A 17,145-nucleotide genomic window follows, 5' to 3' on the forward strand; every position below is an offset into this window, starting at 1 on the left:
CAAAAAAGAAAATCTACACATAGGTATGTAATAGTTAAGATACCAGAAACCCAACAGAAGAACAAAATTCTACAAGCAGTTACAGAAAAGAAACAAAACACTACAAAGGAAAGCCCATCAGAATCACAGCAGACTTCTCAGTGCAAACCCTCAAGGCAAGAAGAGTTTGGAGTGGGATATTTCAAGCCCTAAAAGAAAACAGCCTCCAATCCAGATTGATGTACCCTGCAAAACTATCTTTCAAAATTGATGGAGAAATAAGGTACTTTCATGACAAAGAGCACCTCAGGAACTTCATGAATACCAAATCTGCACTCCAAAAACTTTTAGTCAATATCCTAGGAAAAGACAACGAGGATCACAACCCCAGGAAACCCAGCAGAATGAATCCGTTGGGTGGGACAAGCAATTAAACGCAAAGGGGGAGAATCCAACAAAAAGAAAAAGTCATGATGAACATAAGTCAATACGTATCAGTTATAACCATCAATGTGGTTTTTTTTTTGGTACTGAGGATCGAACATGGGTCCTTGTGCTTGCATAACCATCAATGTTAATGGTCTCAATTCACCAATCAAAAGAAATAAGACTGGAAGAATGGTTCAAGAAGCTAGATGCAACAAAATGCTGCATACAAGAAACACTTAATACAAAAAGAAATTCATAGATTGAAAGTTAAAGGGTGGAAAACAATACTCCATGTGACAGGAATCTGAAAAAAAAGCAGTAGCTATCCTCTTTGCAGATCAAGTGGATTTCAAACCAAAATCTAAAACACTTCTGGTTCCAAGAATTTCAGATAAGGGATAGTCAACTTGTATGTACAAATCTATTGTGCACATGTGTTTTCATTCCTCTTAAGTAAAAACTTAAGAACAGAACTGTTGGTTCTTAACAGTAATACAAGAAATTTCTATATTGTTTTCCAAAATGGTTTTATCATTTTACATTAACATTAGCAGTATTACAAAGTTCTAACTGGTTCATACCTAAGCTGACATTTGTTCTTTTAAAACTTTTAACTTCCATCTCCCTAATGAATGTATAATACGATCTTGTTATTGTACTGATTAGTATTTTTCTGATTCTAGTGTTGCACACCTTTCCTTGTGCTGTACTGGCTATTTATCATCTCCTTGTGTCTACTTTTTTTTTTTTTGGTACTGGGGATCGAACTCAGGTCCTTGCACTTGCGCAGCAGGTGGCAGAACCAGTGAGCTAAATCCTTAGCCCTTGTGTCTACTTTTTAATTGGGTTGTCTATTAATGACCGGCAAGTGTTCTTTAAATATTCTGGTCATAGGTTATATGTTTTATAAATATGGTCTGTTTAAGGACTTTTCATTTTAACGATGGCATTTAAAGTTCTAAATTTTGATGGAATCTCATTAATTTTTTTTCTTTTGTACATCATGATTTTTGTATCCTAGGAAATTCTTGCCTACCCTAAATTCATGAACATTTTCCCTTACAATTTCTTCTTAAAGTTTTATAGTTTTAGTCTTTCATATGTAGGTTCATAGATCCTTTCAAATTATTTTTATGTATGGAAATAAACGGTTGAGGTTAATTTTTTATATACGGATAACAGGTGTTCTTGTGCCATTTGCTGAAAACACTATTTTTTCCTCTGCTCTTGAGTTTGAGTTTATGTTCTATAAAATGTTAATGTTAAATAATCTTTCAAAACTCATTGGACCATATCTGTTTAGTTCTATTTCTAGATTCTCTGTTTTATTCCAATGATCTTATATGTCTTTCCTTACACCAACACTGCCTTGATTACTGTAGCTTTAGAGGAAGGCTTAAAATTAGGTACTAAACATCTTCCAACAATATTTTTTTTTCTTTTTCTTTTTACATTTCTAGGTCCTTTGTACTCCTACATAACTTTCAAATTTCAATATCCAATTCTTCATTTATAGCAAGTATACATAGACCTGAATTTTTATATATACTTTGTGTTTTCTAATCCTGCTAAATTCAAATACAAGTTCTAGGGCCTCCTAGAGATTTCTTAGTATTTTCTCTGTAGATGATCATTTCTTCTACAAATAAAGATTTTACTTCTACCTTGCCAATCCTATGCTAACTGTTTCTTTTTATTGCCAGACTATTTTGATTTGGGCCTATGTTTCAAAGTTTAATGGACAGATGAAAAGTAGACATATCTGCCCTTGTTCCCCACCTTAGGGAGAAAGCATTCTATCTTTTCCATTCATATAAGGTGTTTTTGCTGGAAGTACAGAGTATATGTCTTATCTGTTGAGAAGGTTCTGTTCTACTTCTAGTCTCCTGATAGCTTTTACCATGAACAGCTGTAGAATTTAATCCGATACTTTTTCTCTAACTAGTGACAGGATCATATGGCTTTTTCCTTTCCTCTGTTAAAATGATGACTTTTGGGGGTGGATCTTCCAATGCTGAACCAACACTGCCATCCCTATAATAAAACCACTTTCGACCTACTGCCAGATTTGACTTCTAATAGTTCGTTTTGTTAAACAAATTTTTAACTATGTTCATACTTTTTTCTTCTATTATCTTTATCCAGTTTTAGGATTGGCACAATGTTGATTTCCTAAAATGAGGGGAGAAATGTTCCTTCTTTTTTCTGCTTTAAATGTTTGATATAATTCATCAGTTAAAATGAATATGAGGCGCCGGGGATTTAGCTCAGTGGTTTCGCCGCTTGCTGAGCAGGCGGCAAGGACCTGAGTTCGATCCCCGGTACCAAAAAAAAAAAAAAAAAAAGTGTATGAGCCTGTTGTCATATAGGTAGGTTTTCAAGCTAGGAATATACTTTCTTTAATAGGTGCTATTCAAATTTTATATTTCCTCCAGAGTTAGTTTCACTAATTTGTCTTCCAAGGTACTTCTTAGAAGCTGTCAAATTTATTTCAAAAAAGTTTTGTAATATGCTTTCTCTATCCTTTTAAATTGTGTAAAATCTGTGGTAATGTCCTCTAAATTTTGATACTGTAATTAAAACAATGTAAAATTGATATTGCATAATAGGAAGAAAAGGTCTAAAAGAGTAGGGGAAGTGAGAGGGGTTGGGGAAAGGAAAGAAGGGAAAAGAAACAATATGAGAAAAAGAAAAAAAATGGAAACAAAGTCTTTGCAAATAGGGAAGGGTGGAGGGGGTGAAGGGAGGGCAGGGGAAAGGGAAAAATGCCAACCAAGATACATCATGTAAAGGTACAAGATCCCAATGATGAATGTAACTGTATTTTATACCTAAAATGTACCAATAAATTTCATGAAAAAAAAATAGAAAGGATGGTAAAATGAATTCATTCCTTATATGAACATTGTTCTTTTGATAGTACCCATATGGGAGATTGTATGGAGATGGGGAAATGGTACCATTCCTTCTGAGGCCCAGTGGAAGAATGTTATGCTTGATTATGCATATCTTCCAAATAAAAAAACTGAGAAACAAGGGTCAATAAAGGACCAATTTGCTCAGTATGGTTGTTAAAACATAATGGCTGAAATACATAAGTATATAACACCATAATTAGATCTGTAGGCACAGACATCAACATCTCAAACACACAGATATCTTCCAATATTACAAGCTTTGTTTTGGGGGAGAGATTTCTAAGAAAATTTAAATAATGTTCAATAAAATGATTAAAAATTATTACACTAAGAAAAGTTACGTGGAGTGAAAAGGACACTGGGCTGCCTCGCAAGCGCAAGGACCCAAGTTCAATCCCTGGTACCAAAAAAAAAGACACTGGGCTGGAAATCAAGAGATGCTATGGATCTAAGAATATTAGATATTATATGCATGAAATCTGCAATCCAATATACGAAGTGAACTTTTTTTTTTTTTTGGTACCAGGGATCGAACTCGGGTCCTTGAGCTTGCGCAGCAGATGGAGAAACCACTGAACTAAATCCCCAGACCTCGAAGTGAACTTTTTAAGGTGGTATTAATTTTGTCAAAAACAATGAAATAATTTGTTACTTGACTTGTTCCTTCACCCCAAACCAGGGAAGGAAGCAAGAAAACACACACGCACACATGCGCTTGTGCTAAGGAGACTGAAATTGGAATGAGAGACAGAAAGAGGCAGAAAGAAATATAGTAGACCAAGGTCAGGCAGAAGAAACTGCTTTTCTTTTCTTCTAGCTCCAGAAGTACCATAGCATCTTCTGAAGAGAAAGTGAAAAGGAGCAAAGATGATGTGTGGGAATCTTCAGTACAAATACTTTGTTATTCTTTACTTTCAAAGAATTAAATGTGATCAGTAATAGTCACCACTTAATAACAAGCTAATAACAATTCTACACCTTTTCCAACTTTCGTTTTTTTTTTGGTACCCGGGATTGAACTCGGGTCTCTGAGCTTGCGCAGCAGGCAGTGAAACCACTGAGCTAAATCCCCGGCCCACCTTTTCCAACTTTCTCACTGGCAAGACACAAACTTGCTTCCCCACGTTTAAAACTTATTCTGGTACTACTGAAGTCCTTATCTTTCCTCTTCCCTTCTAATCAACTTTTCCACTTGACAAAATGACAATGTTCTTCCCTCCAATAAGCAAATGAACTTTCAGAGGGTTACATAAGCTCGTACGGCAAACAGAAGTATTAAATAAATTTGCATGAGAACCAAAGAGACGCTTCCAAAAAAAAAGAAGAAAATTCTGAAAAATTTATTTCCTAGCATAAATAATGTTATTCAATGACTACATCTTGGGCTCAGAATCACTGGGGCTTAGGGTATGAATTCTTCCATTTGATTAGCAAAACTGTTCTGTTGCAAGAGAGGAGGAAAAGGGGTTATTTCTAGAAGAATAACAAGTCATTACAATATTTAGTACATACTTTCTGTCACACTTACCTTCTCACCACTGGAGTAGAAGAAGTAACGTAATCGGACTATGTTACAGTGATCTAGCTTTCTCATGATCTGAAGCTCTCGGTTCTGAAAAGGAAACACATGAAAGTATTTTTTAAGGATAACAGCTATTAATTAAAATGACCAAGAGGATTCCAAAATAATATTAAACACTACAAACAGCAGGCTATGGGCATGCTATATAAAAGTATGGTCTGTAGACCATTTCTGATCTGTAGAACTATTTGTTACTAGTCCATGAACTGTATTTTTCTGTGTAGCAGTAAGATAAATACAAAGATCAAGAGTGTTCAGAATCTTTAATATCAATTTGACAAAACAGTTTTAAATTTATGAATATAGTAAGAATTAGGACCTATATTCTTTATCTTTGTTAAATTTTGCTTTTGTAGTAATTTGTACTATATTTTGCAAAAATGTCAGTCTGGTGATCAGAAATTATAAAAACTGATATTTTACCAGTATAGCATGTGAGAGACTGGTCTGCAGTTTGTAAGAAATATCTGAAATGATCCCTTACTAGTGTTATTTTTGTACCTATAATAGTAATTTTTAAAACAGAATAATAAACAAATGAGCCCGGGGTCATTTGTTTTTCAAGACACAGTGAAAAAACTAGGAGTTAACTGCATGAAAGGGGCTGACTTGCTAAGTTTTAGTAATAGTTAAAACATGGCATACTAAAAATGGCACAGTTCCAACAGATCTGTAGATAGATCACAAAAACAATTTCCTCCTTTGAAAGTTTTAAAGTTAGGCTCATTCTTCCTGAAAATAAAATACTAAATACTAATATAACTGCTTCGTACCATATTATTTTGCAGTAATAATTTTCAATAGATTATATAAGGAGGATATATTCCAACAACATACTAGGCTGTCAGAAATACCAACATATCATCTAGTGGCCACAAAAAAAATTTTTTAGTTAATATAATGATTGAAAGAGCTGCAAAACATGAAGTATATACCTGGGAATTAGGGGGGAAATGGTGTTATGGTTAGAAATAAAAGGCCAAAAAGGCACGGGGGTGGGGGTGGGTGGCGGTGGTGGTGAGGATGCCTAAAAGCCCAGGAGCCTGATAGGCAAAACTATTCTAGTAGGGTAGCCTCTAGTTTTTAGATTACAGGGGCAAAAATAAGTGACTGTTCTTTTAAACTTACCTTCAGAGATGGACTCATGTATACAGACATATTTTAAATTGTTTTATAAAATACTAAACTGTCATTCTATTATTTGTTATAAAATGCTAACTGAAGCAAACCCAGAATTACAGTACAGTTCAATTGTTTTAATAAAGACACTGATGTCAGGGTCAAGTTTTGATTGGAAAGGAGGACAGAGAAAACATTACCAATTTCAAAACTGTCAATTTCCATTCCAAAGTGAAGCTGTTTCTCGAAGTATTTCTATACTTTACCAATTCACATTTTGGTAGCTAGCTTGGCAAGAGAGCTGCCAATAAACCAAGACTCATCCCGTTAATGATGTACAGCTAGTAAAACTGAATGTTTTTCACATACACAACTATGTTAAATTGAACAATTTCTTCAGACTCATTAACCAAGGTAACAGGGAACTATTAAACTGCTAGATAACAGATGTAGAAGAATGTGCACACTACCTTAGTCAAAAAAGATGCCCAAGAGATGTATGAGGACATAAACAGTCACGTACCCTTACTCTTCTGTTTATAATATTCTACTTTTTTAGAAAGGATACATAAGTTTCCTCATTTTAAAATTCCCTAGGCCTGGGGATGCTATCATTCCCCACTACCATCAACTCAGGAAGATAGTTTTACCATGAAAATCAGGAATTTTGCTTTCACAGGGGGCTACCATCATTTAGAACATAAAGCAAAACCGATGCCTATTGGTACTGGCAGTAAAAACAGCAAATCTGATAGGAAACAAGAGTAAAAAAGCCCTCATTCTGCTGCTCTTAGGCTGCAGTCCAGCTGGGGAAAAATTACAGACAGACAGAACATCCAGAAAGTTAACAGGGAAATCCCAGAAAACAGAGAGGCATAAAGGGCAAAATAAATTCCTTACTCATTTCTAGCTGAATGAGAAGCTATGCACAAATGCAGATGAGACTTTAGAAGGTCACAGAAAAATAAAAAGCAAGGCCTACTTGAAAATTGAATTTTGAATGAATTCTCTAACTCACATAGGGAATAATCATCAAAAATGGTGGAAGCCTTACCAACTCAGTATTTGAATACAATCTCTAACCTGTAACTGTGTAGACACTAACCCAGTGGCAATGAACCTATGACATGTGTGCTGCAGCCAGCTGTTTATTATCACTGAAAGCCCTAAAAGGTTTGCCATTACTACACTAAGCTGTGCATGCCAAAAGACACAATGAAGCAGGCCAAGAAATGAAAGAACAAAGAATTTAACACGGAATTCAAGAGCATCTAATTGTTGTGGAGAAAGAATCTACAGATTACAACCAGGCAACTTACAAAAAGAATAATATGGTCTAATGCAACTATATTCAGAAGACTTTTAAGTCATCATCTAGATGGTGACATTATATAAAATGCTATATCAAAAATGTGTGAAACAGGCAAACAACAGGAAAAGTTGACCCATATTCAGGTGAGAAAAAAAATGTACTCAACAGAAATTGACTCTGGTAGATACAACTATTGATCTTAGTAAAGAACACAAAGCAGCAATCATTTTTAGGTTCAAAGAATTAAAAGAACTGAAAAAAAAAGGATTAAAAGAACTGTATTTTAAAAATTAAAGATATAATGACAATTATATACAAAGTAGGAAATGTTAATGAAGAATTGCTAAGACTTTTTGTGGTATTCAGGATTGAACCCAGGGCCTTCATATGCACTGAGATACATCCCTGGCACTTTTAAAATTCTGAAATAGAGTCTCACTAAGTTGCATGGGCTGGATTTGGTGAAAAATATCAATCTAACAGACTATAAAGCTCAACAAGTCTAGTAAAACAGAGATCTATATGTAGGCCCATTACATTCAAACAATCTGAAGTCAGAAAGAAAAAACTATGAGGGGCCGGGGATTTAGCTCAGTGGTCTGGTGCCTGCCTCGAAAGCACAAGGTCCCGAGTTTGATCCCAGGCACCAAAAAAAAAAAAAAAAAAAAAAAAAATGAAAGCAGTAACAAAGAAATGACTAACTACATAGAAAGCGAAAGCAAAACAATAACTGATTAATTACAGAAAAAGAGATGTTAGAAGAAAGTAAAAACTAAAATAAAACCATACAACTCAGTGCTAATAGGAAAAAAAAGCAAAAAAGTGTCAACCAAGAATGCTATTTATAACAAAACTACTTCTCAAATATGAAAAAGTAAAAACAAATTCTAAAGTAGAAGATCTACAAAAAAATACTAGAACAAATCTCTCAAGCTGAAATTAAAGGACAGTAGATACTAATCTAAACCTTCAAAGAGAAATGAAGAGCACTAGAAATGCTATCAGAAAATTTTTACAAAGTACAAATATTTAATTGTCACCCTTTAATCTCATCAAAAGACATTAAATATTACACAAAATAACAGTATATTGTTATTTGGCTTATAAATAAATACAATATATAAGACAAGAATAGCCCAAAGAGGGGGGAGAAAATGAAGCTGCCTTTGAGTAAAGGTACTATATATTTTACTGGGATTAAATTGTGATAAATTGGGCTGGGGATTTAGCTCAGTGGTTCTGCCACCCGCTTCGCAAGCGCAAGGTCCCAAGTTTGATCCCTGGTACCAAGGGTGAAAAAAAAAGTGTGATAAACTGAAATCCAAATTGTAATCCCTAGAGCAACCACTAAGAAAATAGCTTTTTAAAATGTTAAATTCAATACCGGACATTAAACAAAAGAAAGCAGTAAATGGGAAAGAGGAAGAAAAACCATGAGACATACAAACAAATGCCAACGTGGGACCAGCAACTCCAACCACATCAAATCACACAAAATGTGAATGAAATAACTATAATCAAAATGCAAAAATCGCCAAGGTAGATTCCCCCCCCCCCCCGGAAAAAAACTCTTGTAACTATATTCTATTTATAGAAGATACATATTATCTTTTAGACTGAAGGGCACAGGTAGCTTGGAAGTAAAAAGATATAACATGCAAACAAACAATAATCCAAAGAGTACAATGTTATTATGTGGGGCAAGAGGAAGGTTGAGGGAGAGAGAGACAGTGAGAGAGCAATGAATTACTTCATAATCTGATCTATCCTTAGCAATTTAATCTTATTTTCTAATAAACAATTATTTTAATAAACAATGTGAACTCTACATTATACCTAGGTCTGACTTCTTCCTCATAAGTGAGAGTATTGTTTATTCTGAATTCTAAACCACTGGTCAGTAACTATGACTGGAGTGTCTTACCCTTCCCTCCACCTACAGACATTCTACCCATCCTTAAATTGCTACTTAATTCCCACTTCCTTAACCAGGCCATCATCAGCTGCTCCAACACAGTAATCTTTTCTGAGGCACTTAGAAATATTTTTGAATTTATTACATACTCTAAGAATGCTTTTCAAGAAAGGCTTTTGGAAATCAAACATTACATTATAGGCACACACAGATACATAGTCACACATCTTGTCCAATCAACTTATTACAAGTTTAAGAGCAAACTGAATTTTAAAATATTACAGAGCTCTCAGAGCAAGTCGTTTCGTCTTTGGCAACATACTTTCTCTGTTTCTGTAGTAGCTTCTACCTTCAAGTATCTTCCATATCTTAAGACAGTATTTTCTAAGTTACAGGTCCCAGGCTATCATCAGCACTGAGAAGGAGAGGAGGGAAGGAAAATGCAACAGAACAGAACTTCATATACAGAGTTAAGACTTTTTAAAAAAACTTGACACAGAGGTCCAGGGATTTAGCTCAGTGGTTCTGCTGCCTGCCTCACAAGTGGAAGGTCCTGAGTTCAATCCCGGTACAAACAAAAAACAAAAAACAAACAAAAAACCCTAAAAACCTTGACACGGAGAAAATAAAAGAATATATGTCATTCTCAACTTACTTGAAAAACAAAATGACTAGTCAAGATGGAATAAAATGTGTAACTAATAAGAAAATTTGAAAGTCATATTTAGAAGAAAAATTATCCAATAGCCAATAAAATATATCCATTTCTAAAGTAGATACAGAGGCTTTTGTTCATTTTTATATAACTTGCCACCTCACACTTAAAAAAGAAGAAAAACTTCTGGAAACTAAAAGCATAGAATCAAGGTTTCCCAGAAGACTGTTTGTGTAAAGTTATTATGTAAAGTCCAATAAAGGAAAAGTGGAAATTTTAAGTAAAGAAACAACTGGCAAACTTAATACTGTGAGTGTACCATAGGAATCATATGGCTGTCAATCATTGTTTTTTTCTTTCCCAAAGCTTATTCTTTTGGGAGGCCTTCTCCCTACCACACAAAGCTCTACTTCATAACATCTATTGAAACAGGATTCACTTCAAAGGTTTTGCTTTAAAGAATATTTTACTGAAATGTATCTTCTGCAAAAATGGAGGTTACCCAAAGTTCTGTTATCCATTCTTAGCAATCATATCAGGACTGAAAAAGTGCTTAATCCATGACTAAATCTTTTGATTCCACAGTAAACACAGTTGCACCAAAAGACCCTAGAGTTGACTTAAAAAACAAATCACCTCCAAATAATTCCCTGTGCACAACAAATATTTTGAAGTCACTTATGTGTTAGAACCAGGGTACTGTGTATGCAAAACTTTATAGTCCTCAAAGGTTCTATTTATATATATATATATATTTATATATATATTTTTTGGTACCGGGGATCGAACTTGGGTCCTTGAGCTTGGCGCAGCAGGCAGTGAAACCACTGAGCTAAATCCCTGGCCAAAGGTTCTATATTTTAATGGGTAAAGAAAATAATTTCAACATAGCATGATTAAGTCTCACTCAGAAAGTACTATAGATAAGTATGGAGAAGAGATAACAAAAATTTAATTACTTTGCAAAATTCTGAAAAGGAGTCAGGTGACAAGTTTTAAGTACAATGTTGAGGAGTTTAAATATTACAAGCCATGAAGAACCACTGATGTGTTGTAAGCAAGGCATTTGTTTTTGGATGATGACAGAAAAGGTTACTATACAAACTAGGGGAAGATAACTAGAACTAGGGCCAGCACTGAGATAGAAACAGTGAAAATAGGACTGAGAAGCAAAATCAAGAGTTATTTGATCACCTACTGCTATTGGTCCGATAAGTGGAAGAGGGAAATGATAATCAACAGGCTCCTTACACTCTGTGAGTATTAACATGGCAGTAAGGTTCACTGACCTAGGAAGCTGGGAAGCAGAAGGGAATGAGCTGAGTTTGCAACATGCTCAGTTTGAAATGACTGTGGAACATTAAAATGGAAACATCCAGAAAACAATCTGAATATGTTTAACTTGTTCAGCATGGTGGTGCACGCCTGTAATCCTAGCACTTGGGAGGCTAAGGCAGAAGGATCATTTCAAATTCAAGGCCAGTCTGGGTTACATGTGAGTTCAAGCCAGCCTGAACTATATAGTGACACAGTGAGACCGTCTCAAAAGATAAACCAAATGTGTATGTTCAACTTACCCATTAGCTACTTAGGATTTAGATGATTTTTGAAGCCAGAGGAATATATAAACAGTGTGCAAAATAAGAAAACATGGCCAAACTCCCAAGTAGAAAAGAAATCTATGAAGGACACCAAAAAGAAATTGGTCACAAAGTAGATCCTAAACAGTGTTGTCACATAAGCCCTAAGAATGGAAAGATATTCAAGAAAAAAATTCTGACAAACATCTATATTTAAGTAGAAAGGAAAAGAATGAATACAAGAGACTAAGAATGAAAGCTGGAAGAGAAATGCCACAAAAATTAACAAAACTTGGCAAACTTTTCTATAAAGGAATAGATAATAAATTCTTCAGGCTTGCAGGCTATATGAATGAACTCTATTCAACTCTGTAGTTATACTGGAAGAGCAGTCATCAATTGTATGTAAAGGAATGGATATGGCTGTGCTTCAATAAAAATTTATTAAAAAACAGGATGCAGGCCCCCTGTCTGCTAATCACCGCTCTAAAAACTACGAAAAGTTAGTTCCTGATATTCAATCTCAATTTTGCACTTAGAATATACATATACATATAGTATGTGTATCACATACATGATAGACTTTCTAGATTAATCAACTAAAGTTCTAGGAATTTATGATTAACATTTTCCTTACATATCACTATAATTAATGTGTTAATAAAAATCTTGCTTGTAAATCAGTTATAAAATAATCTACTGCCCTGGTAGGTTTACAATATTTTATAGCAAACCCTCCATTTTATACAAACACTAAGCAAGATTCATGTGAGCTTCTTTCCCCAATCAGCAACACAAACAAATGCTACACAAAAAACTTGCCCAGCACAAAAAGGTTAATTTATGAAAAACATCAGGAAAAGTGCCTCCAGGCTGAGTGGGGCTGGCATTTTCCACTTATGCCTTATTTTGGGAGAAGGGAGATTACTGAAGTAGATATAAACCTTAGAATCTTAGATTCAGAGGCCCTAGCATGTAAGTAAATCCTAACTTAAAAGTATATTCCTTAATCTTACATCTTGAAAGTCAATGTATTATTAGCAATAGTAATTATGGCACTAACAACTATAGAACACTAAAAATCTACTATGATCCAGGCACTGTACTAAGAGCTTTATCTTCCTAACCTCATTTAATTATCTCTATAAACCTATCAATTAGGTAACATTATTATCCCTACTTCTGAGGAATGACAAGATATGAAAAGGTTAAGGATTTTGCTAGCAAACAGCAGAGGCAAGATTAAACCAGGTGTGTCAGACTCCACTGTCTTATCTACCTCAGTGAAATATAATTCAATTCCATCCAACTTTCATTTATTACTCTATGATTGGGGAATATGACAAGAAAGCATACCTCAGTACTGAAAGAGGCAAGAAATGTAAGTATGCAAATAAAGATTTAATACAATAAAAAACATTAAATGCCATTAAAAGTACTTTTTAAATGATGTGAAAATGCCAAAAACAGAACACTTACACTTGGAGATTAAAGCCCGCCCCCACTCCAAAACACAGTGTTGGAACACAGGCAGAATTCAATTCCTCTCTGGGGGCCATTTGCTTTCTGAACACACAAAAACTCAGTAACTTTTTTCTTACTAAGAAAAAAAAACAGCAGAGGACACCATCCTACATACCTGTATAACAGAACCCAACTAAAATCTCAGGATACCACAGAGAGCATGCTCATGTGCAATAACTAAGGTTTCCACAGAAACAGATTATCAGTTGATCACTTCCTCCCTCCCTCAAGTATTTTCTTCTAATATTTTCCCGGACACACTCGATTATCCACTTTCCTCAGTGGCTAGACATAGTTTCCTTTGACAATTCTTCCTAATCTATTTTCTAAACATTGAAGAACCCAGTCTCTTGCCTCTTTTTAGCTGTCTCAATTACCTCTCAAGTCTAGAGCTTGAATCTGATGTATACCTGTTGTATATCCTCAGACTTTAGCCAAATGCCTACTTGACAATTCATCTGGGTCTAGTATGAATTACAACTTGCTATGTCATAAGCAAAATTCCTGAGCTCCCTTAAACTTCCTCCATCCATACCCTTCCCATTTCAACTGTTGGCAATTCCACCCTTCCAGCTGCCCATGCCAAAAACCTTTAAGTGATGATTCTTCTTACTCTCTGATGTCATAGTCCATCTGCCAATAAATCCTGTTGGCTCCACATTCAAAGTATACCCAGGATTCCAGCCACTGCACTCTTCACCATTTATCCCATAGAAATGGAAATTTATTTTTACATAGAAACCTGCACTTGAATGTTCAAAACTTCATTCAGAATAGCCGCCAGATGTCCTTCATTGGGTGAATGGATAAACTGTGGTACATTTTGGGGCTGGGGATTTAGTTCAGTGGTGCTGCCCCCTGCCTCACAAGCACAAGGTCCTGAGTTCGATCTCCAGTACAAAAAAACCACAAAAAACAAAAAACCTGTGGTACATTTCTACCACACAATAGTATACTGCTCAGCTACAAAAATGGAAATAATTATTGATACATGCAACAACATGGATAAATCTTCAGAGAGCGAGGCTGAGCCAAAACAAAAATAACAAAAAAGCCACTCCCAACGTGTTATGTAGTGTGACATTATTAAAATAAAAAGAAGCATACAAATGAAGAAGAGATTAGAGACTGATGCCATGGGTTACTGAATGTTAGAAGGCTGGCAGGGAGAAAAGACAGTGTGTTTATAAAGGGAAGTAAGAGGATCCTTGTGATGTTCCATTTTTTTTTTTTGGTACCGTGAATCGAACTTGGGTCCTTGCACTTGTGCAGCAGGCGGTGAAACCACTGAGCTAAATCCCTGGCCCCTACTGATGTTCCATATTTTGACTGTGATGATGAATACAAAAATCTGTAATAAAATTGCACAGAATTAAATACACATATATATTATCTCTCTGTCTCTATGTTTCACACACACACAAAAGGAGTACAAGAAGTCTGGGGAAACCTGGTTTTATCAATTTCAACATCATGATTGTGCACTATAGTTTTGTAAGATGTGATCACTGAGGGAAACTGGATAAAGCGCGCGTGCGTGTGTGTGTGTGTGTGTGTGTGTGTGTAGTACTAGCAACTGTGCTCAGGGCCTTCACACTGAGCTACAGCCCCAGCCCATTTTCTATTTTTTGAGACAGGGTCTCTTAAAGTAGCTAAGTTGCCCAGGCTAGGCTCAAACTTGCAATTCTCCTGCTTTAGTCTTTCATATTTCTTACAATTTCATAAATACTTGAGCATCTAGTCCTCCTCATCTACTTCAGGTGTTTCCTCGAGTTCTACCTTTCCACACTGTTTTAAATTGCAACTTTAGTACTCATTCCAGCATTCCTTATGTCCCCTCTAGCCTTCATTCTTCACCACAGTAACAAAACATCTGACATTATATTTTATGTATTTATTCACTGACCATCTCTCCCCACTAGAAAATAAGCTTTAAAATGGGATATTTTGTTACTTATTGGTTATTGCTGTTGTAACTTGTTCCACAACAATCCTATCCTAAATCAACTCAATAATCAACTGCTGAATACTTAAATCGATGACGTAAAATACCCTTAATTTGTTAAAAATATACAATACATTTCATTTTAAGAAATGTCACCACCAGCAGAAAAATAAAAGGGAACTGGAGAGGCAAATACATGTTTCCAAATTGTAGGGGTGAGGATTTAGCTCAGTGGTTCCACCGCCTGGCTCCCAAGTGCAAGGTCCCAAGTTCGATCCCCAGTAAAGCCCACCCCCCAAAAAAAGAAAACCAAATTGTGAATCTCCACCCATCACTAAACACCCAAGACTACTCCCCATTCAGGGGAGCAAAGTTGTGTTTCGCTATCTCAAATCACTGTTCAACTGATCAATAAAGATTAAGAATTGTTAAGAGCCCTATATTCAAATTGTAATTTATTAGGCCTAAAAATAACTTTTCAGCCAAACTGGTCCAGTGAAAATTGTGCACATATACACCAGGACTCATCTTCGTCTTTACTGTTGGCACATTAAAATTGTGATGAGACAAATAAAATCTTACTCTATGCCTTCAAACTCAAGGTGACTTTGTTTAAAGTAAACCTTTGCCTTCAGTTGATGTGCTAATAGGGATACCCCTACCTGGATAATAGAATGTACTACTTATTGTCTGTGAAGTCCTTTATTTACATATGCTCTTAACTCAATACGACACAATAATTACCTTAATAAAGCTTTACAAAAGTATTAATTTGAAGGAATCTTCCAATCTGAGCAAAAATTCTCCTTGCCTAACTCCCCTATCAAAAACAAAAACAACACACACACACACACACACACACACACACCCAAGTTTTCCTCGTGAATATAAAAGCATCAGAGACTTGCCTTGTTATGGCTTGTGTCTAGATGTCCCAAAGCCTCATGTGGTCATAGGCAGGAGTCTGGGGAGGTGGTTGGTGTGAGGTGCGGGGATTAAGGGTGGCCCACCTTGGGTGTGGGTGGCACCAATCAACAGGCTTACAGCCTGGATAGAATATAAATGCTGCTGCTGCTGCTTTGCTTGCTGCCTTCTGCCTGCCCTATTAAACTCTGAGCTACAATAAACCTTTTCTCCTTTAACTTTGGGTGTGAAATATTTTGTCTTAAGGGGCCGGGAATTTAGCTCAGTGGTTCCACTGCCTGCTTCCAAGTGCATGGTCCTGAGTTCGATCCCCAGTACCAAAGAAAAAAGAGAAGTATTTTGTCTCAGAAAGTATGAGACTTTCTATGAGAAAAGTAACTGAGACATCCCCAAATAAACAAAAGAATGAGGGAGCTTATCACTATGAGATCTGATATATAAGAAGTGCTAAAGACAGTTGAAATAAACACACATTGACTGTAACACAAGAACATATTAAAAGTGCAAAGCTCACTGGTAATGATAAATACATAAATATAATTGTGGTATGTAAATCATTTGTAATCCTAGTATAAAAATTAAAAGATAAAAGTATGAAGAACAACTACAACCACAAAGTTTTGTTAATAAATACACAATATAAGGTAAAATAATATATAGAGGTTTCATATACAACTGAAGTTAAAACAGCTTTAATTATACTACGAAAGCAGTAAGAGGTTCAAGAAAAAACCCAAAACAGATCAACAAAATATAGTAAAACAAGGCATATCACTGCAAAGAATCATCAAATCACAAAGAGAAAAACAAGAGAATCAGAAAACAAAATGACAATGTCAATAATTGTTGGAAATGTAAATGAATTAAAATTACTAATCAAAATAAATAAGTAGCTGAATGGATAAACAAAACAAGAGCCAATTACATACGGTGTACAAGACTCACCTTGTAATTAAGGACATACATAAGCTCAAAGTGAAAAGGTGGAAAAGACATTCCAAGCAAACATTAACCAAAGAGAGCTATAAGGTAACCTAACAGACAAAATAAAACTAAATGAAAACTTGTCACAAGAAACAAGGATCATTAAATAATGATAAAAGGCTCAATTCAACAGGAAAATATATGTCCACCCAACATCAAAGCACCTAAATATATAAAGAAAACACAAATGTGAAGAAAGAAATACAGCAGTATGATAATATAGGAGACATGGAAATCCCATTTCAATAATGGATAAAACAAACAGTCAGTAAAGATCAG

At 35.3% G+C, this 17,145-nt stretch overlaps 1 protein-coding gene across 5 annotated transcripts in view; it reads right to left on the reverse strand.

Annotated features, from left to right (window-relative positions):
- Gsk3b (glycogen synthase kinase 3 beta) overlaps window positions 1-17,145 on the reverse strand; it is a 189,254-nt gene that overhangs the window by 94,646 nt on the left and 77,463 nt on the right. For all 5 annotated transcript variants that reach the window (XM_004835656.4, XM_004835655.4, XM_087209012.1 and 2 more), the window contains one exon: window positions 4,855-4,938. In XM_004835656.4, the coding sequence (XP_004835713.1) occupies window positions 4,855-4,938 (84 nt within the window). The remainder of the gene's footprint in view (window positions 1-4,854; window positions 4,939-17,145) is intronic.

The sequence above is a fragment of the Heterocephalus glaber genome, unplaced genomic scaffold, assembly GCF_053883595.1.
Source record: "Heterocephalus glaber isolate CG9 unplaced genomic scaffold, H.glaber_assembly_v1.0 deba00000122, whole genome shotgun sequence".
Classification (NCBI taxonomy): Eukaryota; Metazoa; Chordata; class Mammalia; order Rodentia; family Bathyergidae; genus Heterocephalus; species Heterocephalus glaber.